Source organism: Sturnira hondurensis, unplaced genomic scaffold (genome assembly GCF_014824575.4).
Source record: "Sturnira hondurensis isolate 20B ecotype Veracruz unplaced genomic scaffold, ASM1482457v3 Scaffold0015509, whole genome shotgun sequence".
NCBI classification, from domain to species: Eukaryota; Metazoa; Chordata; class Mammalia; order Chiroptera; family Phyllostomidae; genus Sturnira; species Sturnira hondurensis.
This window is the reverse complement of record NW_028088140.1, coordinates 11761929-11789028: the sequence shown is the minus strand read 5'-3', so window position 1 is coordinate 11789028 and position 27100 is coordinate 11761929. Positions and strand designations below refer to the sequence as shown.

The following is a 27100-nucleotide window of genomic DNA, read 5'->3' as shown; positions in this document are numbered from 1 at the left end:
GTTGTTGGTATTCATGTTCCACCCATCCTTCCACTCTACAAGTAAAACATGTGTCCCTCACCTGAAAGGCGTGTCTCTGATGTCTGTGAAGAAGTAGTCATTGGTCAGGAAAAGAACTCTCTTCTGAAAGGGAAAAGAAAGGATGTTTGCTGGAGAGTGCCTGACCATGCCCTCTACCTTCTTACCTACCACCCTTGGGGTTTCATCAGCTCTGTGTCACTCCCTTCACTTCTCTCTTCCCTGACTGGCCCCAGCATGCATCATCGTGTGGCACCACAGGCAGAGTCACCCCAGGCCCAGCAAATCACAGTCCTTGGGGTGGCCTGACTGGAGGACTGAGGGCTAGACCTGTGCTCTCTCATGAAGGGTCCACCAGGCACATATGGTTACAGAGCCTGGATATGTGCAAGTGAGGAAATAAATTTTCAAACTTTATTTAAGAGACATTTAAATTGAGATAGCTAATATGTCTAGTGACTCCTGTATTGGGCAGTGACCCTAGGCTGCATATAGGAGCACAGTTGAATATTTATACAGTTGGAGGGAACCTAGGTGGTGCTAAAAGCTTCAGGAGCTCATGTGTCCAGCCCACCTACAAACCTCTCCTCTCTTGACTATAGCTGAGAGGGAGTGGGGTCACCATCTGTCCCCTAAACTCCTCCCAGGGTGTAGCCCCATTTACAACCCCTTTTTCCTTTCAATGCTGCCAACTTTCAGGTTTCAGTTGAATTTTCATAAATTTGAGCATCAGGTAAGTGTGTACAGTGGCTGAGGGCATGGGCTGGGCATCAGACAGATCTATATTTAAGCTGTGTGCTCTGGGGTAAGTCATTCACTTTTCTAAGCATCAGTGATCTCATTTGCAAATTGGGGTTAACAATAGCATCTTTTGCATATGGTTGCTGTGAGGTTGTGAGTGTGTTTTAAACAGATGGAAATGGGTCCAGGGAACAGCAGTATTTGCTCTGGGCTCTGAAGTTTTATGGATTGTCTGGTTCACATGTGTCTTTGGGAAAGCCACATGCTATAGTTGGCTCAGGGGCTGTTCTTATTCCCTTCACTCTTTCTGGCTTTTCTTCCACTTTGGAATTTGGAGTAAAATATTGGAAGGGACACGGGGGAGAGGGATGGAAGAAAAGTTAGTTTCTATAGGAAACTCACTTTAGCCCACACCCAACTAGAGAGAGCATCTGCATCAGTCGGATGCTCTCTCCAGTTTCCCTCCTCACAGTAGTCATGGGTCAGCCAGCAGTCAGCAAGGGCAGAGAGGGGCTTTGGGAGCCCTGGGCTCCAAGGTGGGCTAGCTTGAGTGTTGGGACTGGAGATCATCTTTTAAATTTTTTCTTCTTATTTAAAAAAATGGAATAAAATGGCAAAATGCACAGAGCTTAAGTGTATCATTCCAATCGTTTTGATAAATTTATACAGCCACATAATTACTTCCCCAGTCTAGATTGTAATGTTTGCATTCTCTAAAATTTCATTCCAATCAGTCCCCATCCCATCCCTTCATGGGTAAACTCTGTTTTAAATTCTATCACCATAGATTTGTTTTGCCTGTTCTTATAATGTGCACTCTTTTGTGTCTGGCTTCTTTTGCTCAATATAATGTCTCTAACATCCATCTATGCTGTTGAGTACATCAGTAGTATGTTTCTTTCACTGCTGAGCAGTATTCCAAGGTGGGGATATACTTGTTGGCTTTTACATTTACCTATCCCTGGGCCTCTGGGATATTTCTAGTTTGGAGCTATAATAACTAAAGTTGCTATAAGTTGCTATAATAACTAAAGTTGTTCGTTCTTGAACAAGTCTTCTTGTGGACATCTGTTTTCATTTCTCTTTATAAATACCTAGAATGAAATTGATGGGTCATATGCTAAATATATGTTTGCTTTTATTAAAAAATGTCAAAATAATTTTTCTAAGTTGTTTTTTGTACAATACTTGCACTAGCAATGCACAACTTCCAATTTCTCTACATCTTTGTCAGAATTTGGTGTTATCAGTGTTTTATTTTTAATTTGTTCTATTTTTCTTCTTAAATTGTATTTTATTGATTATTCTATTACAGCATAAAAAAAATCAAGTTGTCCTGATTTTCCCCCCTTTGCTTCCCTCCACCCAGCACTCCCCACTTCCCCCACCATTGTTTATGTAGATGGGTCATGTGCATAAATTCTTGGGCTACTCCATTTCCTATACTGTACTTTATATTTCCATGGCTATTCTGTAACTACCTATTTGTACTTCTTAATTCCCTCACCTCTTCACCTATTCCTCCATAGCCTCTTCCTACTGGCAACCATCAAAAGCTTTACATGTCCATGATTCTGTCTCTGTTCTTCTTGTTTGCTTAGTTTGTTTTTCAGATTCAACTGTTGATATATGAATTTTTTCCATTTTTTGTTCATAGTTTTTTTTAATTTTTAAAATTTTTTGCTTTTATTTTTTTAATATATTTTATTGATTATACCATTACAGTTGTTCTATTCCCCCCCTTCACTCCCCTACACCCGCACACTCCCTCCCCCACCATTCTCTCCCCCTTAGTTTATAACCACGTGTCTCAAGTTCTTTAGATTCTATATTTCCCCTACTATTCTTCCCCTCCCCCCTATCTATTTTCTACCTACTGTCTATGCTATTTTCTGTACATTCTCCCCCCTTCTCCTCCTCCCACTCCCCTGTTGCTAACTCTCCATGTCTTCTTCATTTCTATGGTTCCACTCCTGATCTAGCTGTCCTCTTGGTTTGCTTTTGTTTTAGGTGTGGTTGTTAGTAACTGTGAGTTTGCTGTCCTTTCACTGTTCATATTTTTCATCTTCTTTTTCTTATATAAGTCCCTTTAGCATTTCATATAATAAGGGCTTGGTGATGATGAACTCCTTGAACTTGACCTTATCTGAGAAGCACTTTATCTGTCCTTCCATTCTAAAGGAAAGTTTTGCTGGATAAAGCAATCTTGGCTGTAGGTCTTTGGATTTCATGACTTGGAATACTTCTTTCCAGCCCCTTCTTGCCTGTAAGGTCTCTTTTGAGAAATCCGCTGACAGTCTGATGGGTACTCCTTTGTAGGTGACTGTCCCCTTATCCCTTGCTGCTTCTAGGATTCTCTCCTTCATTTTAGTCTTGGCTAATGTAATTATGATGTGCCTTGGTGTGTTCCTTCTTGGGTCCAACTTCTTTGGGACTCTCTGAGCTTCCTGGATTTCCTGGAAGTCTATTTCCTTTGCCAGACTGGGGAAGTTCTCCTTTATTATTTGTTCAAATAAGTTTTCCACTCGTGGCTGTTTCTTTCCCCCTTCTGGTACCCCTATAATCCGGATGTTGGAATGTTTAAAGATGTCCTGGAGGTTCCTAAGCCTCTCCTCATTTTTTTGAATTCTCATTTCTTCATTCTTTTGTGGTTGGATGTTTCGTTCTTCCTTCTGGTCCATTCCATTGATTTGAGTCCCAGTTTCCTTTCCATCACTATTGGTTTCCTGTGCATCTCCCTTCATTTCAATTAGTTTAGCCTTCATATGTTCCTCTAATTTGTGACTATAATCAACCAGTTCTGCGAGCATCCTGATAAACAGTGTCCTGAACTGTGCTTCTGAGAGGCTGGCAATCTCTTGGTTGCTTAGAGTTATAGGCTCTGGGACTTTGAGTTCTTCTTGCACCATCTTTTGGGCTGTTCGTGCCTGTTAGTAGGAGGATCAGAGCCCTAGGTGTTCACCAGAGCAGGGCAACTCAGTCGCTGGGTTGTGACTCTGTAAGTGGGGGCGGGGTCAATGAGGAGCAATGGCATCCCGTATACTGCCTCCCCCATGGCCCCCACAGTTGCGGCAGCTGCCACCATCACTGGGGCCGCGCGTTTCATCCCACTGCACGTGAGTGTGCCACCACCATCAGCCCTTGCTTCCTGGGGCTTGCGTGGTCCGTCTCACTGTGCGCAAATGTGACACCGAGGTCAGTCTGCCCCACACCCCGACTGGGTCCGGGCTACTTGCACTCCCAGGTCTGGGGATCCCTCCTGCCTGACCCTGCTCTGCTGCTGGCTCCACCCCTCTTACCATTCCAGTTGAACGGTTAGTTGTTGTCGGACTTCCGTATAATTCAACTTTCTGTTCTTTGGCTGTGTCTTTGTTCTCCAAACCTTTGTTGTATTCAAACTTGGTTGTGGGAGAAGGCACAGCATTTCCACCTATGCCTCCATCTTGGTGGAAGTCCCAGGTTTTTTTTTTTTTTATGTTTTTAATTGTTGTTCAAGTATAGTTGTCTTCATTTCCCCTCCATCACTACCCACCCCCCACAATCTCAGCTATCCCCACCTCTCACCCTCAATCCTACCCCCCTTTGGCTTTGTCCATGTGTTCTTTATACATGTTCCTGACAGCCCTTCTCCCTTCCCCCCCATTATCCCCTTCCACCCATTGTTCATAGTTTTCATCTTCTTTATCTTAAGTAAGTTCTTTTAATATTTCATATAATTATGGTTTGATGATGATGAACTCCTTTAGTTTTTTCTTATCTGGAAAGCTCTGTATCTGCCCTTCAATTTATAGCTTTGCTGGGTAGAGCAATATTGCCTATAGGTCGCTACTTTTCATGACTTTGAATATTTCTTGCCAATCCCTTCAAGCCTGCAAAGTTTCTTTTGAGAAATCAGCTGACAGCCTCATAGGAACTCCCATTGTTAACTAACTCCCGGCAGTCAACTAAGTGCTTTTCTCTTGCTGCTCCTAAAATTCTCTCTTTATCTTTCACCATTGGCATTTTAATTATGGTGTGTCTTGGACTGGACTTCTTTGCATCCATCTTGTTTGGGACTCTCTGTGCTTCCCAGACTTGCATGTCTATTTCCTTCACTAAATTAGGGAAGTTTTCTTTCATTATTTTTTTCAAATAGATTTCCAGGGTTTTTTTGTTGTTGTTTTTTTTGCTCTTTCTCTTCTCCTTCTGGCATCTCTATGATGTGAATGTTAGAACTCTTGAAGTAATCCCAGAGGCTGCTTATACTATCCTTAATTTTTTGGACTCTGTTTTCTTCTTCTTGTTCTGATTGGTTGTTTTTTGCTCCCTTATGTTCCAAATATTGATTTGGTTCTTGGCTTCATCCACTCCTCTATTGATTCCCTGTAAATTGTTTTTTATTTCAATTAGTGTATCCTTTGTTTCTGACTGGATCTTTTTTATGCTGTTGAGATTCTCACTAATTCCTTGAGTGTTCTTATAACCAATATTTTGAACTCTGCATCTGATAGATTGCTTATCTCCATTACATCTAGCTCTCTTTCTGGAGTTTGATATGTTTTCCCATTTGGGCCATGCTTTGTCTCCTAGTCTTGGCAACCTCCCTGTGTTTGTTTCTGTATATTAGATAAAGCTGCTTTGACTCTGTGTCTTGTTAGTGTGGCTTAATGTAGTAGATGTCCTATAGGGTCCAGTGTCACAGCCTCCCCTATTATTCAAGCTGAGTACAGGAGGTGCACACTTTATGTGTGCTGAGGACTCTCCCCTCTTGTAGTTGAGCCTTGGTTGCTGCCAGCAGATCAATGGGAAGGATTTGCCCAGGCCAGTAAGCTGCAAGTATTGGCTGTGACCACTTACTGCCAACCTCCGCCTTCCATGGAGGATCAGCTGTGCAGGGGCAGGGTGTTGGTACTCTGACATGGTCTATAGCTCTCTATGGGATATTCAGGCTCTGATATTTCCCAGGTGGCTCAGGCCAAGTTGGGTTCCCACCTGTGTTTTGACTGGGGCCACCTTGCATGAACTATAGAGCAATCTGAGAGGTCTGCTACTTGTGCTGGGCTTGGAGATTCTCAGGCAAAGCCAAGATGTGAATCTTGGTGGCTGCTGCTAGTGGTGGGCCTGGGGCTCACTGAGGCCAGCTGTTGCTTGTTTGAGAGGATTTAGGAAGTTGTGAAGCAGGAGCCAAGACAAGCCATTCATATGGAAAAGCAGCCTGGGTGGGTCAGCAAGTTGGGTAGGGTGGAATCTCTGGTGGTCTCCAAGGCAGATCAAACAGTGCTAGCAAGGTTTGTGGAGTCTCAGATAAGGCACCAGCCTGCTGGCTCAGCTGGATGGATGTGGTTTCTTTAATTCCATAGCTGTCAAACTTTCATTCATCTTTATATCTAATGGCTCTGAGTAATGGTTGTTCTACATTTTAGTCATAATTTTGTTGTGGTTGTGGGAAGAGGTGAGCCATGTCTGCCTATGCCACCATCTTGTATGGCAGTCCTTATCAGTCTTTTAAATTTCAGCTCTTTTGGAGTGTGAAATGGAAACTCATTGTAGTTTTGGTTTGCATATCTGATGACTAATGATTATGAGTATCTTTTCATGTGCTTTTGGGGTATATGGAAATATTTGGACAATTTTTTATTGGGTTGTTAGTTTTTTGTTAATCATTTGTAGGAGTTCTTTAAATATTCTGGATACAGTCTGTGCCTTGCTTTGTTTTCTTAATGGTGCCTTTCAATGAACTTTTGCTTTTGAGGAAGTCTAATTTATCAAATTTTATTTTGTCTTTAGTGCTGTAGTGTTTTATCTAAGACATCTTTGCATAACCTCAGGTTGTGAAGATTATCTCCTATATTTCTTTTGTAGAAGCCTTATTATTTTTGTTTTGACATTGAGGGCTATTATACATCTCAAATAATTTTTGTGTATGGTGTGAATGGCTTGGTGTATTTTTTCATACATCTATTCAGTTGTTCTAACACCATTTGTTCAAAGGACTTTTCTTTCTCCATTGATTTGCCAAGGTGTCTCTTGAAAAAAACAATGGACAATAAGTAAGTTCCTATTTGGATTCTTGATCCTTTTTCTATTCCTATGTCAACACCATCCTGTTTTGTTACTGTAGCTTTATAATTAGTTTTAAAATTAGGTAGTATGAATCACTTAAATCTGTTCTTTTTCAAGGTGGTTTTGGCTATTTTAGATTATTTTAATGTTGATTTTAGAATTATTTTCTTCTATGTCTAAAAGAAATCTGCTCAAATTTTGATTGGGATTGTGTTGGATCTACAAATTAATATGGGGGAGAATGTATATCCTAGAAATATTGATTTTATAACCCATAAACATAGTTGTATCTTTGCATTTTATTTTATCTTCGACATTATTTTCACAATGTTATGTAGTTTTCAATGTAGAAGTCATGTATATATCTTTGTTAAATTTATATCTAGTATAAAATACAACATAAAAGTATCTCATGTTGTTAGATGCTATTGAAATTGAACCTTAAAAACAGTTTCAGACTTCCATCCAAGATGGAGGCATAGGTGGAAATACTGTGCCTCCTCGCACAACCAAAGTTAAGGACAACAAAGATTTAGAAACAAAAACACAACCAGAACAGACAGAAAATCAAACTGTATGGAATTCCAACAATGAACCATTCATACAGACTGGTAAGAGGGGTAGAGTCAGTGGCTGGCAGAGAGGGGTCGAGGCAGGAAAAATCGGTGGTTGGCAGTCCCGAGCTTGGGGAGGAAAGGAGCAGACCTAACCCAGTGAGGCACACAAGGCTGCTGGCTAACCGCAGACACGCATTCATGGGCAGATAAACCATATGAAAATGGGCAGCGGGACAGACTGCAAAACTCAGGGCCCCAGTGATGGGAAATAAAGCCCAAAAGCACCAAATGAAAACCCTTGCAGGGGCTGAGGTGCTGGGAGAGACTCCTAGCCTCACAGAAGAGTTCACTGGAGAGACCCACAGGGTCCTAGAATGTACACAAGCCCACCCACCTTGGAACCAGCACCAGAAGGCCCAATTTGCTTGTGGAGAGTAGCAGAGGGGACTGAAATTTCAGAGAGAGTGGAGCAAGCACCATTGTTTCCTCTATGACACTGTCCCCATATACAGTATCACAACCCAGCAACTGGGTTGACCCATCCTGGTGAACACCTAAGGCTCCGCCCTTCATATATAACAGGTGTGACCTGACCAAAAATGGCTCAATCAGAAGAACAAATCAAAGCCCCAGAGCCAATACTTTTATTCAACCAAGAGATAGACAACCTATCAGATGCACAGTTCAAAACACTGGTGATCAGGATGCTCACAGAATTGATTGATTTTGGTAACAAGTTAGATGAGCAAATAAAGGCTACACTAAGTGAAATGAAGGAAAATGCACAGGGATCCAATAGTGATGGAAAGGAAACTGGGAATCAAATCAGTGGAGTGGACCAGAAGGAAGAAAGAAACAACCAAACAGAAGGAAATGAAGAAACAAGAATTTTAAAAAATGAGGAGAGGCTTAGGAACCCCCGGGACATCCTTAAACTTTCCAACATCCAAATTATAGGGGTACCAGAAGGGGAAGAGGAACAGCAACAAGTGGAAAACTTATTTGAACAAATAATAAAGGAGAACTTCCCCAGTCTGGCTAAGGAAATAGACTTCCAGGAAGTCCAGGAAGCTCAGAGAGTCCCAAAGAAGTTGGACCCAAATAGGAACACACCAAGGTACATCATAATTACATTAGCCAAGATTAAAATGAAGGAGAGAACCCTAGAAGCAGCAAGAGATAAGGGGACAGTCACCTACAAAGGACTTCCCATCAGACTGTCAGCTGATTTATCAAAAGAGTCCTTACAGGCAAGAAGGGGCTGAAAAGAAGTATTCTAAGTCGTGAAATCCAAAGACCTACATCCAAGATTGCTCTATCCAGCAAAGCTTTCCTTTAGAATGGAAGGTCAGATAAAGTTCTTCTCAGATAGGGTCAAGTTCAAGGAGTTCATCATCACCAAGCCCTTATTATATGAAATGCTAAAGGGACTTATCTAGGAAAAAGAAGATGAAAAATATGAACAGTGAAAGGACAGCAAACTCACAGTTACTAACAACCACACCTAAAACAAAAGCAAACTAAGGAAACAACTAGAAAAAGAACAGAACCACAGAAATGGAGATCACGTGGAGGGGAGTGGGAGGAGGAGAGGGGGGAGAAGGTACAGAGAATAAGTAGCATAGATGGAGGGGAGAAAAGAGACAGGGCAAGAGTAGTGTAGGAAATGTAGAAGCTAAAGAACTTATGACACATGGATGTGAACTAAAGGGGGGGAATGTGGGTGGGAGGGGTTGTGCAAGGTGGAGGAAAATGAAGGGGGAAAATGGGACAACTGTAATGGCATTATTAATATAATATATTTTAAAAAAGAAAAAAATCAATTTTATTGTCCAATAATTTGCTGCTATATATAAAAATACAATTGATTTTTATAATATTAATCTTGTGTTTTGTGAACTTGTTAAAGTTACCCATTAGTTTTAGTAGTCGTTTTGCAGATTCTTGGATTTTATATGTAAATAAATATGTTGTCTGTGAATAAGACAGTAAACCTTTTTTGTGCCTTTTATTTTGTTTTCTTGCCTTATTACAAGGATAGGTCCTTGCAAGGTCAAGTGCAATGTTGACAAGAAGTGGTGAAAGCAGACACCCTTGCCTTGTTCACATTTTAGAAAGAATTCATTTAATATTTCACCACTAAAAGTCAATTTTTTCATAGGTGTCTTTTATCAGATTCAGGAAAATTCCTACTGTTTCTAGTTAGATTTTGTCAAATGCTCTTTCAGCTTCTATTGAGATGACCATATGGTGTTGCTCCTTTATTCTGTTAATGTGATGAATTACACTGATTGACTGACTTTTCTAAATGTCAAACTAGCCTTACATTTTTGGGATAACTTCACTTTTTGCTATTGTTACCATTAACCTCACACTTCACTTGCATACATTATGAAGCTTACAACACAATGTCAAAATTTTTGCTTTAAATAGTTCTCTTTTTGAGAAGTGAAAAGAATAATAAAGTCTTACATTAATCCACATATTTACTAGTTCCTGTGCTGTCCATTTCCTCATGCAGATTTTCCAGTTGTATTATTTTTTCTTCACTCTAAAGAACTTCCTTAAGCATTCTTATAGTGCAGTTCTGAGGATGATGAACTCTGTTCTATTTTATCAAAAAGTCTTTATTTCACTTTTTGGGGGGGAGGATATTTTCTCTACATACAGAAATTTGGGTAGACAGTGTTTTTCTTTTGGCATTCAGAAATATTATTTTATTGTTTTTTGTTTTTTACTGTTTCTTTTTTTTACTTTTTGTTGAATTTATTGGGATGACATTGGCTAATAAAATTATATAGGTTTCAAAGTGCAATTCTATGATACATCAATCTGTATATTGTATTGTGCGTTCAGCCCCAAGTTAGCCTCCTTGTATCACCATTTATCCCACCTTTACCCTCTTTTGCCTACCCCCATCTCCTTTCCCTCAGATAATCACCATACTGTTTTCTGTGTCTATGCATTTTTTATTGTTTTGGATGAGAAGTCAGCTATCATTGTATTATTGTTTTCCTATAGTTTCTTTTATAATTTTCTCTTATTCTTCAATTTTTTCAGCAGGTGTGCTTAGACTTAGTTTTTTTTCTGTTTTCCAGCTTGGGATTTGCTGAAATTCTTATACCTGTTGGTTGATATTTTTTCACAAAATTCAGGATATTTGGGACATTAGTTTTTTTTAAGATTTGATTTATTTATTTTTAGAGAGATGGTGAGGGAGGGAGAAAGAGAGGGAAAGAAACATCAATGTGAGAGAGACACATTGATCTATTGCATCTTGCGTATGACTTGACTGGGGACCAACCTCCATCATGTGTGATGACTGGGAATGAAACTGGTGATATTTTGCTTTGCATAATGATGCCCAACCAAGCTGGCCACACTGGTCGGGGCTGGGCATTAGTTTTTGAATATATTTTTGTTCCATTTTTCCCTTTCTTTTGGGATTCCAAGGACTTAAGTTAGGCATTTAGTAACCAAAGTTTTTTTTTTTCTAAAATTTTCTTTCTATTCTAGTTGATTTCTATTTATCTGTTTTCAAATTCACTGCCCCATTTTCTTCAATCTGCTGTTAAGCCCATCCAGTAAAAAAATTTAAAATATGTTTAAAAATTAAAAAAATGTCAGTTAACATACAATGCTATATTAGTTTTAGGTGTACCACTTAGTGATTAGAGATTTATGTAATTTACAAAATGATTACCTGGGTAAGTCTAGTACCCATCTGACACCATACATTGTTATTACAATACTACTGACTATATTCCTTGTGCTGTACTTTATATCCTCATGATTATTTTTATAATAGGCAATTTGCAGTTCTTAATCCCTTCACCTCACACACCCCCACAGCCCCCTCCCATCTGGTAACCATTAATTTTAATTTTTCTCTATATCTATGAGTTTATTTGTTTTCTTTGTCTGTTCATTTAGTTTTTTAGGTTCTTCATATAAGTGAAATCATACAGTATTTTTTTTCCTCTGTCTGACTGACTTCACTTAGCATAGCACCCTCTAGGTTCATTTATTTTGTCACAAATGTTAAGACTTCATTCTTTTTTATGGATGAGTAACAGTCCATAGGGAACTGATCAGCATGGCAATAACTAATGTAGCCCAGCACCGAATCAGAAAAATGAGTAGGTGTGAGGTGGCACGCAGGACCCAGGCATGCAGACTGGCTTTCCCATGGGGAACCAGGCTAGCATTGTACCTAGGCTGCTTTAAGGCTTGCTTTTGCTAAAATTCCCTCACCCTGAGTTAAGACTGCAGATGTTTAATGTATATCTTTGAAGCAACTCCCTAAAGTCTGTGCTAAGCTGTCCCAAGAATGAAATGTAACCAGACCAATCACTTTTATCATTGCCTACCATTTTCAGCATGTTTTTCTTTGTTATCTACAAGAAGTAATCACTTAAAGTAAACCTGAGTATAATGAACGAGAATCTTCTCTGAAGTAATGCTACTGGAAAGCAATAAGAGCCTGGCCAGGCAAGGGCCAAGGCTCCCTCTCTCTCAAAGAGTGGCTGTGCCATCCCTTTTTCTCCACAGGACTTCTGCAGTCCATGTGAATTTGTTCATCACACCTACAACACACAGACCCCGCTGGTGGAGTCCACATCAACAGTCCATTGTGTATATATGTGTGTGTGTGTGTGTGTGTGTGTGTGTATATATATATATATATATATATATATATATATATATACACCATATCTTCTTTATTCACTCTATCAATGGACACTTCAGTTATTTCCATATCTTGGCTATTATAAATAATGCTGCAAAGAACATAAGGATTCATATGTCTTTTTGAATTAGTGTTTTGTATTTCCTTGGATAGATACACAGAAATAGAATTGCTAGGTCCTTCTTTGTGTCTTGTTGCAGTTTTTGTTTTAAAGTCTATTTTGTCTGATATAAGTATTGCTAACATGGCTTCTGTTTAATTTCCATTTTTATGAAATATCTTTTCCATTCCTTCATTTTCAGTTTGTGTGTCTTTAAATCTGAAGTGAATCTCTTCTGGACAGCACTATGTACGGGTTTTGTTTCTTAACCACATACCCACCCTATGTCTTTTGATTGGAGCACTTAATACATTTACATGGAAAGTAATTATTTATAGATATGTAATTATTACCATTTTATTATCCATATATTTGATCTTTTCTTCTTAATGAACTCCCTTAACATTTCTTGTAATACTGGTTTGGTGGTAATGAACTTCGTTAGGTTTTTCTTAACTGGGAAGTTCTTTATCTGTCTTTATATTCCAAATGATAGCCTTGCTGGGCAGAGTAATATTAGTTTTAGGTGCTTGTTTTTCATTGTTTTCATATTTTGAGTCAATTCTTTCTGGTCTGCATAATTTCTGTTGAGAATTCAACTGACAGTCTTACGAGAGCTCCTTTGTGGGCAACTAATTACTTTTCTCTTGCTGCTTTTAAGATTTTCTCTTTGTCCTTAATCTTTGATATTTTAATTATAATGTGTCTTGGTGTGAGTCTCTTTGGCTGTATCTTGTTTGGGACTCTCTCCTTTTCCCTCACTTGTATGTCTATTTTCTTAGCCAGGTTAGGAAAATTTTCCATCATTATTTCTTTAAGTAGGCCTTCAATCCCTTGCTCTCTGTTTTCTCCTTCAGTACCCCTATGATACAAATATCAGTACACTTAATTTTGTCTCCAAGGTCCCTAAAATATCCTAATTTGGGGGAGATTTTAAAATTTTTGTTGTTTTTAAAATTACATTTATTGGCTGTGCTATCAAAGTTGTCCCAGTTTTTCCCACTTTGCTCCCCCTTTCTCCAACCCTCCAATCCCTCCGGCATTCTCCACACTGTTGTTCATATCCATGGGTCATGCATATATGTTCTTTGGGTGCTCTATTTCCTATGCTGTACTTTACATCCCCACGACTATTCTGTAACTACCAATTTGTACCTCTTAATCTCTTCAGCTTTTTTCCCTGTGCCACTGGCCCCTCTCCCATCTGGCAACCATCAAAATGATTCTGTTTCTGTTCTGCTTGTTTGCTTAGTTTGTTTTTTAGATTTAATTGTTGTTAGATAGGTCTTTATTACCATTTTCTTGTTCATATTTTTTATTCTTTCTTCTTAAAGAAGATCCTTTAACATTTCACGTGATACTGGTTTGGTGGTGATGAGCTCCATTAGCTTTTCCTTGTCTGGGAAGCTCTTCGTCTGCCTTTCAATTCTAAATGATACCTTTGTTGGGTAGACTAATCTCGTAGATCCTTGCTTTTCATCATTTTGAGTATTTCTTGTCATTCCACTTTGGCCTTTCTTTTGAGAAATCAGCAGACAGTCTTATGGGAGCTTCCCTGTAGATAGCTAACTGCTCTTCTCTTGCTGCTTTAAGTTTCACTCTTTGTCTTTGAAATTTTGTATTTTAATTATGATATCTCTTGGTGTGGGCTTTTTTTAGTCTGTCTTGTTTGAGACTTTCTGCACTTCCTAGACTTGTGTGTTTTTATTTCCCTGACCAATTTAGGGAAGTTGTCTCTCATTATTTTTTCAATTAAGTTTCCAGTTTCTTGTTCTCTCTCTTCTCCTTTTGGCACCTCCATGATGCACATGTTGGTGTGATTGAAGTTGTCCCCGAATCTCCTTACTATCCTCATTTTGTTTGGATTCTTTTTTCTTCTTGCTGTTCTGATTGTTTTTTTCTTTTTCTCTTCCTTCCTTTCTTTCTTTTTTTTTTGCTTCCTTATGTTCCAAATACTGATTTGATTCTTGGCTTCATCCACTCCTCTGTTGGTTTCCTGTAAGTTGTTCTTTATTTTGATTAGTGTATCCTTTATTTGTGAATGGATTTTTTAATGCTGTTGAGGGTATCACTAAGTTCTTGAGCATTCTTATACCAGTTTTTGAACTCTGCATCTGATAGATTGCTTTTCTCTATTTTGTTAAATTTTTTTCTGGAGTTTTGTTCTGTTCGTTCATTTTGGCCATGTTTCTTTGTCTTCTCATTTTGGCAGCATCCCTGTGTTTGTTTTTATGTATTAAATAGAGCTTCTATGTCTCCTTGGCTTGGTGGAGTGGCTTAATCTAGTAGGTGTCCTATAGAATCCAGTGTCACAGCCTCCCCTTTACACAAACTAGGTGTTCAAGGTACATCCACTATGTGAACTGTGTATACCCTCCTGTTGTAGTTGAGTCATGATTGCTGTTGGCACATCTAGGGCCAGCCACTGCCAGTGTTCTCTCTGTGGTCATGCAACATTAGCTACAAAGCAATCTGCAGATGGTTGCTACTTATGCTAGGCTTGGCGGTGGCCTAGGTGAAGTCAAGCTGTGAACTAAGGCTGGCTGCTGCTAGTGCCAGGCCTCAGGCAACTTAGTGAGAGGTATGGAGATGCTTAATCCAGATGCTGATTGTTTCAGAGAATTTAGGAAAATCTGAAGCATAGGCCAAGACAAGCCATTCATTGGGAAAGCCATTGGAAACAACTTTGGTGAGCCCAAAAGTTGGGTGGGGCAGGGCCTCAGGGAATCACCAAGGTGGGGATAACAGTGTGAGCCAGGTTGATGTAGTCTCAGATATGGCACTTGCCGGCTGGCTCTGTGCCTCTGTGGGGTGAGGGCTCAGAAAAGGTACAGTGGCTTCTGCCAGCACTTCTGTCTATGGGAAATCTATCCCCCAGCTCTTTCCCTGATGATGCATAATTCAGTTTCTTCCCATGTCTCTCTGGTGATTTTCAATCTGCTGCCCCCATGCTGGAGCTCAGAGGGATTGAATATGAGTAAGTCTGTGCATGGGCCCTTTAAGAGGAACTGCCAGGGAGTCCAGCAATTTCTATCTTCCACAGCCTCAATCCCTACTGGTTTTTGCACCCAGAAGTTATGGTAATTCCTCTTTCTGGCACCAGAACCCTAGGCTGTGTGGCCTGGTGTGAGGCTAGGACTCAGCACTCCTGAGATATTTCTTCTGATTTTATCTGTCACATGTGGGTACGGGACCAGCCCATTCCATGTTTCCACCCCTCCTACCATTCTTGTTGTAGTTTCTTCTTTAATTCTGAAGTAGTAGGACTTCCATTGATTTCTGATGGTTCTGAATGATAGTTCTTCTATTGTTTAGTTGTAATTTTGGTTTGGTTTTATGAGGAGGCAAGCCATGTTTACCTACCCTACCTTGTTGACCAGAAATCTCTTTCTTTTTGTTGTTTCACTGAGTGTTTTCTGCTAACTTGTCTTCCAAATCATTGATTTGATCCCCTGCTTCATCTAATTTTCTGTTGATTCCTTCTAGTGTATTCCTCATTTTAGTTATTGTATTCTTCATTTCTGGCTAGTTCTTTATGTTTCCTGTCTAAGGTCCTGTATTCTTCATTCCTGTCTATGTTTCCTTGTTAAAGGTCTTACCGAGTTCATCTACTCTTCCCCTAAGTTTACTGAGCATCTTTATAACCAGTATTTAGAGCTCTGCATCAGATAAATTGTTTCCATTTTGTTTAGATCATTTTCTGGAGTTTTGTTTTGTTCTTTCATTTGGGACATGTTTATTTGTCTCCTCATTTTGGTTGACTCCTGGTTTGTTTCTATGCCTTAGGTAGCTCTCCTATGTCTCCAAGTCTTGGTAGAGCATCTTACATAGTAGGTGCCTTATGAGGCCCTGTGGCACAGTTTCTCTGGTCATCTGAGCTAGGTGCTCCAAACTTATTCCTTGTATATGCCTTCCTGTCTTAGCTGAGCCTTGACTGCTGTTAGCACATCAGTGGGTGGGATTGATCCTCAGGCTGATTGGCTGTGAGGAATTGCTATGACTGTGTCTGAGAAGCTATTGTGTCAGGGATGATCCCACTGAAGAGGATTCACTTTATGGGTGCCTGCTGAGTCCACTGGGTGCACCTTTTTTGGAGGTGTTTAGGTGGTGCCATGTTGTGGTCTTAAGCTGGGCAACAGGTGTGTCAGTTCTGGAACTGCTTGGGAGGTACTCTGGTGAAGGCCAAGGTCAGATGCTGCCTATGTCAAGCCTGGCATCACTTGGTGTGAGCTACAGAGTGATGGTTGCTTGCTTGTGCAGAGCTTGGAGGTGCCTGGGAGAGACTAAGCTGCAAACTGAGGCTGGTTGTCACTAATGCCAGGCTTGCAGCTGCTTAGCAAAAGGTACAGGGCATGCTAAAGCCAGATGCTGCTTGTTTGGGTTTGTGGACTTCTGAGAGATTTTAGGAAAGTCTGTAGCATGAGCTGAGATAGGCTTTTTGTATGGAAAAACTACTGAAAGAGGCTTGGGTGGATCCACAATTTGAGTTACGTGTGGTCTTGGAGTCACCAGTGTGCAGTTAATGGCATTAACCAGGTTGATGGAGACTCAGACTTGACTCCTGCCTATTCCTGCAGGCTGTGTTAGAAGGCTCAGAAAAAAACAATGATGCCAGCCAGCTGTCCCTTCACTCCTAATCCTGAAGCCAGACAATTCAGTCCCTCCCATATGTCTCTGGTGTGAGTTTTAGTAAGGCTAAGCATGAGCCTTTTAAGACCTGCTGGGCTTCAGACTCAAGAAGCCCTTTTCTTACTCAGTTGCAATTCCCACTGGTTTTCATAGCCAGGAGTTATAGTGACTTCTCTTCCCTATGCTGGAATCCTGGGCTGGAACCCCTGGTTCTTCAGGGAACATCTCTGTGCTGAGATACCCCTCCTGATTTTGTGCTGCCACATATGGGTGTGGGAAAAGCCTTTTTTGTGTCTCCTCCCCTTCAGTCTCAACATGGCCTTTTCTTTATATCCTTGGTTGTAGGACTTTTGTCCAGCTAGTCTTCAGGTTGTTCTCACTGATGGCTGTTATGTAACTTAGTTGTAACTTTGAAATGGTTATAGGAGGAGCTCAGCATAGTGTTTACATAGTCTGATATCTTGACCAGAATTCCCACGCAGTAAAAATTTCATTTCAGATACTGTATTGTTCTAAAACTGTATTTGGTTATTGTGGAAATTTTGTACTATGTTAAATCAACTAAGCTAGAACTACATTTCCAGATTCAATTCCCTGTATGGCTCCAAGTTGGGACTGGCCAAAAGAGAAGCTTGCATGAGATTTTTAAGGCAGAAGTGAAGCAGAACCATTTTACATGCTGAAGATAAGTATCAGGCATGTGTAGCTCGCTCTGAGCTGTTGGCTAACCTGCTTGGCCTGGGTAAACAGCCACATTTAAGGTTTCCTCAGCTGCCACTGGATCTCCTCCTTCAGTTTCTCTGACATCTGAGCCCTGTAGCTTCAGGTGAAAAGCTCTAGCTCCTTCTGCAGGTCACTGACATCATTGCGGATGGAGGTAGTGTGAGACAAATTTGGATTTTACTTTTTCCTCATAGGTTCCTATGTTTCCCCATGGGTTCCAGTTTGTTCTTGCTTCCACCAAATGTCATCCAGCTTTCCTTCCCAGCTGCTGGCTCTGCTGGCCTACGATGACTTCAAGGTCACCACCGGATGCAGAAATACCAGCCTTCTATAGGCTTCTGCACCAGTTTCCACAGTTTCATAAGTTCTAACCCCTGGAATAAAACCCTATATTCATACCACTTATATTGGTTTTGCTTCTCCAGTCAAACAGTAATCGTTTCTTTGCTGAGATTCTTCATCTAGTCACTCATTACGACTGCTTTTTAAAAGAGATTTTATTATTTATTTATTTATTTATTTATTTATTTATTTTAGAGAGAGAGGAAAGGCTTGTGAGAAGAGGAAGGGCTTGGGAGAAGGGGAGAGAAACATCAATGTGTGGTTGCCTCTCATGTGGCCCCCACTGGGGACCTGGCCTACAACCCAGGCATATGCCCTGACTGAGAATCGAACTGGCGACCCTTTGGTTCGCAGCCCATGCTCAATCCACTAAGCTACACCAGCCAGGGCTACGATGACCTTTTTAAAATTCCTTGTGCAAATGTATCATATAGGCTTCAATGTCCCTCTAATTTAAACAACTGAGTCATCTCTGAGTCAGTTTCAAGACGTTTTTTCTTTTAACTATGTGTCACATTTTCCCATTTCTTTACTTGTCTGATAATTTTTATTGTATAATGACTAGAGTAAAGCATACGTTGTAGACATATTGCCTTCCTCTAAAGAGTGTTGATTTTTATTTTATCAGCAGATAGATTATTGGCTGGTCACCTGAGCTTATGGAGCTTGTGAATTGCATCTGTTTCAACTTCATTGTTAGTCTTAGGGTGAATCCCCAAGGTCTTGACACATAATCTTCACCCCTAAAATGTAGTTCTTCTGTGTTCTCAAAAAATTCTTGAGGTGTTTACTAAGCTTCTCTACCTCAGTGGGACTCAGACTCTGAGTTGTCCCCACTACCATAGGCAGCAGCTGAAATCCTCTTTGACCTTTGTTTTGCCTGCTTTTGTTCACTTTCATGTGTCTTTAAATGTTTGTTTTTTAAATATATTTTTCAGATTTATAATTGTCATCTGATGCAAGGTTAGTTTAAATGCAGACTACTCCCTCATGATCAAAATTAGAACTTTGAGGTCACCTTTTAAGACTAAAGCAAAAGAAAGAGAGAAAGGAGGAGGAGGGAATATACCTGAATCTCATTAACAGAAAGAGAGAGCTGGAGAGGTTTGGAGCATGAAAGTAAAGAAGTGTCACAACAATCTCTCCCTTTAGTAGATTGCCTTCTGTGTGTGTGTGTGTGTGTGAGAGAGAGAGAGAGAGACAGAGAGAGACAGAGAGACAGAGAGACAGAGAGAGACAGAGAGAGAGACAGAGAGAAAGACAGAGAGAGAGAGAGAATGAGAATGAGAGGTTACCACAGAGCACTCTAATCTGTCTCCTCAAATCCAGCGCATAGGGATTAGAAGGCAGAGGAACATTCGGTGAAGCTGCCCTAATGCCTGTGCCAGCTGCTGGTGGGTGTGTGGGTGTGTGTAACCATGCACTCACTTCAGCAGGGTTAACTTGGAAGAGTCTGAAGGCCAGTAAAAAACACCATGTGTGTGCCTCTCTCCCTTCCCTACTACCAAGTATTTGCTCTAACCTATCAGACAACATGAAAGTGAAAGGGTCCAGGATACTCTGCTTTTCTGAATTCCCTTTAATTTGTGTCCCAGGATATATGACCAGGATGCTACTGATGAGTTAAGAATTATGATACCTGATATTGGTCCACATTTTGGGGGTAAATAGCTCTCTGTCAAGGTGGTAAGGAGGACGCCTGCAGGCCAAACTTGGACTCTTTACAAGTTTGATATGCTAGATATTGGCTCAGAATGTGTTTATAACATTTTGGAATTAGATGCACACATTAAAAAATATGGATTCCTAGCTATCTTCTTTAGATGGCACACGTACTTCCAGTTTGCCTTAGTTCTGAACACCCCTGGGCCTGGGGCTTGTCTGCTTCACTCACTCACATTTCTGAACACGGCCTGTCTGGCCCCATAGGTTTTTGAGTTTGTGAGTCCTGCTCTGAATCATGCTGGAGTTGCTGCTACTGTCCACGGTCATGTCACCATAGTTACCTGTCTGGAGTTTAGGGGAGATTTAGAAAGGCCTGAATAATTGGTGGGAAATAAGGATGCCTGCCAAATCCCCTGGGGAAAACAACAAAACACATTATCACCCACCATGAGGATGGCTTGAGTGATAAGAGGAAGACAGTAAATTGTTTTTCCTTCCTGGGACTTTCTTGTTTGGCTTCCATGGAGGTCTGTGCTTTAAGAAAACTTCCCTTAGTCTAGACTTTGCTTCCACTGAGGAACAAGCTTGTCAGGTGAGATGCGCCACTGAGCTGAGGGAGGGTTGGGAAAGATTGGCAGGCAAGAAAACAGAGAGACTGACTGTTACCCTGTGAAAAGGAGAGGGCATGCAGGAGAGACAGAGCAGTTGGTGGTGAATGAAATGGAGCATTACTGGGGAAGAGTGACATCATTATTGATCAAAGCAGTGAGAGGCTGGGTACTGTGACAGCAGCCTTTATACCAGCAAAACATCCCCCGTGCACAGTGCAGGTTCAGTGGCTTCTGGCATGAGAGTAAAGAGAGGAAAGATTAAAGAGGGCTGAGTTTTGATGTGATGGGGTAAAGGGAGAGAAGAAGACAATAACTTGTAAAGATAAAATAGTAATGCTATTCTAAAGAGACTCTTGGGAAATGTTAAGGCTGAAGGGTGAGCTGAGAATTCAGGATCAGTCCTACAGAAAGGCTTTATACATTAGTGGTCAGGAGTGTGTGGTCTAGAATCAGATCCATGTGGATCAGATTGTAAGCTTTGCAATTAATCATCTGGGTGACCCTCTGCAAATTTTTAACCTCGAAATTTCCTCATCTGTAATATAGGGACAGGATAGATAGTACCTACTATAAGGTTGTAAGTATTAAGTGAGTGAATGCCTATTAAGTGCTTGGTCCAGTTTCTAATAAATGTTAGTGGCAATTATTAGTTATTATTATTTTGTTAGTAGTAGTAAGGCACAAACATGAATGTATTATGAAATGTCCATCGTGGTGTGACCATGGTCCTCGTCACTCTATTTCTTTATGTTTAAGCATCATGTGTTAAGAATCCATTGTTAAATTGCAGATTTGACTTGGATGATTTATTAGCAGCAAAGAACAAATTTCAAAGGGATGGGCAGGGGTTTCAGAAGCAGTTCAGGCTGCTTGGATATGGTTAGGACTTTCCCTTGGTGATTTTGAGAAGTGCAAAGGCAGCATGAGAAGGAAACCACACCCACTTCATAAACTGGTCTGAATTCATTACAGTATAGCCACATTCAAATCAGTCTTAAAGTTGTCGTATGCCTTGGGCATGTTAAAGTTTTCCTTATAGCATGGAAACAAGTGCTTAAAAGCTCTGGTAGGGCTGGGCTAGGTGAGAACTCCCTTGTGCACATGAGCTGGTGTCTGGTTGAGATCAAGGTGGAGGCTCATGGAAGAAACCTCTATTTTTTTTTTCTGGATCAAGAGAAGAAGCTGCCTGCAACTGATGGTGTCACAACACTGGTACTGCCCAGTTTGCTGAAAGGAGGCCCTTCGCAGCCCAGAACTTATAAAAAGAAGGCAGCTGCCACAGAAATCAGATATTGGTCCCAGTGATAATCAGTCCGTGCATCTCAAAGGAATACCATGAATTGTTTTTCCTTCCCAGTGCTTTTTGTTTGCCTTTCATGGGGGTTTGTGTTTATCGAACTTGGGTCTAATTGTTGTAGACAGATGCCTCTGTTCTTTTAGCTGAGACAGATGGGCAACAGGAGGAGGTGGTGGGGATGGCTATGAAGGAGGAGGTGACATTTGTAAATATGTCAAGGGACAATGGAAATTCACTGAAAATGCATCAGAACCTTTTAAATGAGAAGGTGAAATGATCTTTTATGTGAAGGTCTATGAAGATAGTAATGGTGTTGGTGAGGGTATTGATTCTTGGGCATCTGTGATTAACAGTGGATAAAAATCAGCTATAGAGAATAACAATTATTTTTAACATCTTCCTATAGAATGTATTTTATAGGAACTATAAAAGTACCTATTTGCTATAAATTTGCAAAATTAACTGTCGCTTTTTTCTTTTCTATAATAAACAACAAAAGGGCCAAGTAGCAGGCAGCACAAGGAAGAAAGAAGAGTTGTAAACAATTTGGGCTGACCTACTGCCTCAGACAGTAGTTACCAAAGAACCCAGCACTGGTGTGAGTAACAGTTCCTTGTCCTGTGCAGATGCTTTTCTGGGGCTGAGGCACACTTGGATATGCTCTCTAATCAAGCCCTCAAGTCTCAAGCTCTAATTTAGCTAAGTCCAAGTTTCTTGTCACCATCCCAAACCTCAATTAATGTCAATATTGCCTCCTGGGATTAGACCCTGGCTCTTACCCCTTTGTCCAGTGGAACCTTCACATCCATAGAGAGAGAACCTGTTTCCCCATTGATCATAGCGGTTCTCAGCTTTAAGAAGAAAGATAATAAAATTAGTTCCTTCACACAAGAGAGTGGACCTTTACTGACCAGATTGAAGGTGATCCCTAGAAACACTTTCGGTTCTTCCCTTTTACTTCTGAACAGGATATTGAGAGGTAGTAGTGATCTGATTCTAGGCTCCATTTAGCTTATACTTCTGAAAATTCACTAAGATAATGTTTCAAAGTGGACTGATATATGAATGAGCATAGTGTCATAGTACTTCTAGGTAATTTTCTCTAGGATGCACTACTGACACCCAAAACCAGACTAAAACATCACTAGAACTTCAATTCTGTAGCTTATAGACATGAGCTCATGCAGCCTCGGTAATCCTTGTGATTCAGGAAGATATTGTTATATTTTTAGAGTTTAAAGAATTGCTCATTATAGGAATTTTCTGGGTTGGGCTTGGAAAGGCTCCACTGAGAGGCATAGAGCAACCTTGGAGCTTCCAGTCATGCAGCTGGCTCTGTGTTGGCTGTAGAGGTACACCAGCTCCTCCCACTTCCTCACTCACGGTTTCAGTTCGATCTTCCCACTCCACCTCAGAAAGGTCCACACTGTTGTAGTTAGGTTTGGGTTTCAGTTTCTTCCCCTCTCTGTACTACAGTGGGCAGGTCAGGAAGAAAAACATGAGGTTAATGTAAGGCCCTGCTCATGTTTCATCTCTTCTATAAAGCCTTATGGGTATGTTTATAAGATAAAAAAACCTCACTGATTTCTTAAGGTTATCTGGGCCAACTTTTAACCCAGTGCAGAGCTTCCCTGTCAACATTTGTGACAGATGGTCTCTCAGCCTCTGAGTGAATATTTCCCATGGGAGGAGCTCCCTCTTTTCCAGTTAGGGTGTCATAATTTTGGATAGCTCTGAATGTTAGAAAGTTCTCCCTTGTACAGAACAGAAATCTGCCTCCTTGTAAGTTTCACCCATTGGTCTTAGTTCTTTCCTTGGAGCTTCATAGACTGTCTTCCCTTTGACAACCCTTGAGATTTCTGAAGGTGCTCGTTCCTCCTAAGCCTTCACATGTCCAGGCTAAATATTCCCAATATACAGATGCCTCAAATCCCTCTGAATATGCTCTATTTTGTCAGTGTCACTCCCAAAATGGAGTGCCCAGGACAAAAGTCAGTATTTCATATGGAGTATTTCATATAAACAGAAGTGCTAGCAGAGGCCATTGTTTTTTATTTTATTTTATTTTATTTTATTTTATTTTATTTTATTTTTCATGAGCTCTGCCCCCACAGAGCCTGCAGGTACCATATCTGAGTCTCCATAACCTGGCTAACATTGTTTGCCCACCCTAGTGATTCTCTGGGACTTCAGCCCACCAACTTTCAGGCCCACCCAAGCTGTTTCCAGTGGTTTTTCATATGAATGGCCTGTCTTGTCTCATACTTCAGGCTTTACTAAAATCTCTCAAAACAAACAGCATGTGGCCTCAGCAAACCCTGTACCTCTCGCTAAGTGGCCCATGCCCAGCAGTAGCAGCAGCTGGTTCAAAGCATGTGGCCTCTGTGAACCAAGCATGCTGCTTGGTTCACAGCTTGGCCTCTCCTGGGCACGTTCAAACCCAGCACAAGTAGCAGCCATCTGCAGATCACTTTGTAGCTCAAGCCAGGTGGCACTGGGCAGAGCACAGACAGCAGCTGATCTTGGTCTGCACCTCCTGGGATGTCCCAGAGCCAGCACACCTGGTAGACAACTTCAGACTACACTGAAGTGCCACCTGACTACCTCCACAAAAACACACTCAAGGGGCAGACTCAGCAGGCACCAGAACCCTGCTGAAGTGAGTCCTGTTCTGTGGAATGGGTTCCTGTACAGCTAATCCTCCACAGTGGTTGGTGGTCATAGCCAGTCCTTGTAGCTGATTGGCCTGGGGGTATATTTGTCCTATTGATGTACCAATAACAATCAAGGGTGTACACAGCTGCACAGTGGTGGTGGGGTGCACCTGGAGTGCAGAGTTTAGGTGATTGGGGAGGTTGAGCAACTCCCTACAGGGTACCTACTACGTTAGTCCACTCTATCAAGATCAGGAATTGTAGCAGCTCTACCTAATACATAGAAACAAACACAAGGAGGCTGTCAAAATGAGGAAACAAAGAAACATGACCCAATTAAAAGAACAGAAAAAACTAAACAAAATGGATACCAGCAATCTACCAGATGCAGAGTTCAAAACACTGGTTATAAGAATACTCAATGAACTTAGGGGGGAAGTAGTTGAATTTACAGAGAACTTCAACAGCATAAAAAAGGACATGGAAACCATAAAAAAAGAACCAGTCAGAAATGAAGAATACACTAACTGAAATGAAGAATAATTTATGGGTGATCAACAGTGGAGTAGATGAAGCTGAGAATCAAACCAACAATTTGGAATATAAGGATGCAAAAACACCTGATCAAAACAGCAAAAAGGATTCCATATAAATTTTTGAAGTGTTTGTTCTATGTCTGTGAAGTATTTCATTGGTACTTTAATAGGTATTACATTGAATCTGTAAATTGCTTTGGGTAGTATGGACATTTTGATGATGTTAATTCTTCCAATCCATGAACACGGTATATGTTTCCATTTGTTTGTGTTTTCCTTGATTTCTTTCTTCAGTGTTGTGTAGTTTTCTGCATACAGGTCTTTTACGTTCTTGGTTAAGTGTATTCCTAGGTATTTTATTTTTCTTTTTGCTATATCGAATGGGATTTTTTCTTGATTTCTGCTTCTGCTTTTTCATTGTTGGTATACAAAAATGCCTTTGATTTCTGGATATTGACCTTGTGTCCTCCTGTCTTTGCCAAATTAATTTATTGGGTAGAGCAGTTTTTTGGTAGAGTCTATAGAATTTTCCATGTACACTATCATGTCATCTGCAAACAGTGACAGTTTTGTTCCCTCCTTTCTGATTTGGATGCCTTTTATTTCCTTTTCCTGTCTGATCACTGTGGCTAAAACTTCCAATACTATATTGAATAGAAGTGGTGAAAGTGGACAACCTTGTCTTGTTCCTGATCTTAGTGGAAAAGCTTTTAGTTTTTGCCCATTGAGTATGATGTTGGCTGTAAGTCTCGCATATATGGCCTTTATTATGTTGAGGAATGCTCCCTCTATTCCCACTTTGCTGAGTGCCTTTATCATAAATGGGTGTTGTACCATATCAAAAGCTTTTTACACATCTATTGATATGATCATGTGATTTTTGTCTTTGCTTTTGTTTATGTGATGTATTACATTTACTGATTTGTGAATATTGAACAATAAATGACCCCGAATAGCAGCTGCAATTTTGAGAAAAAAGAACAAAGTCAGAGGGATCACAATACCTGATACCAAACTGTATTACAAGGCCACTGTAATCAAAACAGCCTTGTACTGGCATAAAAACAGGCACATAGACCAATGGAACAGAACAGAGAGCCCAGAAATAAACCCAAATCTCTACAGCCAATTAATATTCGGCAAAGGGGGCAGTAACATAAAATGGACTAATAATAGCCTCTTCAACAAATAGTGTTGGGAGAACTGAAGAGCTATGTGTAAAAAAATGAAACTCGAGCACCAACTTACACCATACACCAAAATAAATTCAAGGTGGATAAAAGACTTAAATATAAGCTGTGACACCATTAAAGTCCTAGAGGAGAACATTGGCAAGAAAATCTCAGATATTTCATGCAGCAACTTTTTTACTGATATGTCCCCTAGAGCAAGGGACATAAAGGAAAGAATAAACAAATGGGATCTCATCAAAATTAAAAGCTTTTTCATGGCTAAAGAAAACAGTATTAAAATAAAAAGAGGACCAACTGTATGGGAAAACATATTTGCCAATGATACCTCAGACAAGGGTTTAATCTCCAAAATATACAAAGAACTTACATTACTCCACTCTAAGAAGAAGACAAGCAACCCAATTAAAAGGTGGGCAAAGGACTTGAACAGACACGTCTCCAAGGAGGACATACAGAAGATCCAGAGACAGATGAAAAGATGCTCAATATCACTAGCTATCAGAGAGATGCAAATTAAAACCACAACAATATACCACTTTACACCAGTTAGAATGGCCATCATAAACAAAGTAACAAACAACAAGTGTTGGAGAGGTTGTGGAAAAGAGGGGACCCTAATCTCATTGTTGGTGGGATTGCAGACTGGTACAACCACTGTGGAAAACAGTATGGAACTTTCTCAGAAAACTAAAAATGGACCTGCCTTTTGACCCAGCAATTCCACTGCTGGGATTATATCCTAAGAACCCTAAAACACCAATCTAAAAGAACCTATGCACACCAATGTTCATAGCAGCACAATTTACAATAGCCAAGAGCTGGAAGCAACCTAGATGCCCATCAGTAAATGAAAGGATCAAACAATTATGGTACATATGCACAATGGAATTCTATGCAGCAGAAAGAAAAAAGGAGCTCCTACCCTTTGCAACAGCATGGATGGAACTGGAAAGCATTATGCTGAGTGAAATAAGCCAGGTGTTGAAAGACAAATACCATATGATCTCACCTTTAACAAGAAGCTAAACAGACACTTCTGCCAAGATGGAGGCATAGGCGGAAACACTGTGCCTTCTCCCACAACTAAGTTTGAATACAACAAAGGTTTGGAGAACAAAGACACAGCAAAAGAACAGAAAATTGAATTATACAGAAGTCCCACAACAATGAACCGTTCAACAGGGACGGTAAGAGGGGCGGAGCCAGCAGCAGAGTAGGATAGGGCAGGAAGGATCCCCCAACCTAGGAGTGCAGGTAGCCCGGAACCAGTCAGGGTGTGGGGCAGACTGACCTTGGTCGCAC

The 27100-nt window shown here is 40.5% G+C and overlaps 1 protein-coding gene across 4 annotated transcripts in view; it reads right to left on the bottom strand.

Moving 5' to 3' along the window:
• Positions 1-27100, bottom strand: part of CACNA2D4 (calcium voltage-gated channel auxiliary subunit alpha2delta 4) — a 127874-nt gene that overhangs the window by 65128 nt on the left and 35646 nt on the right. For all 4 annotated transcript variants that reach the window (XM_037064783.1, XM_037064784.1, XM_037064782.1 and 1 more), the window contains 3 exons: positions 22799-22885; positions 22195-22266; positions 62-123 (listed from right to left, as the gene is read on the bottom strand). In XM_037064783.1, coding sequence (XP_036920678.1) covers positions 62-123; positions 22195-22266; positions 22799-22885 — 221 coding nt within the window. The remainder of the gene's footprint in view (positions 1-61; positions 124-22194; positions 22267-22798; positions 22886-27100) is intronic.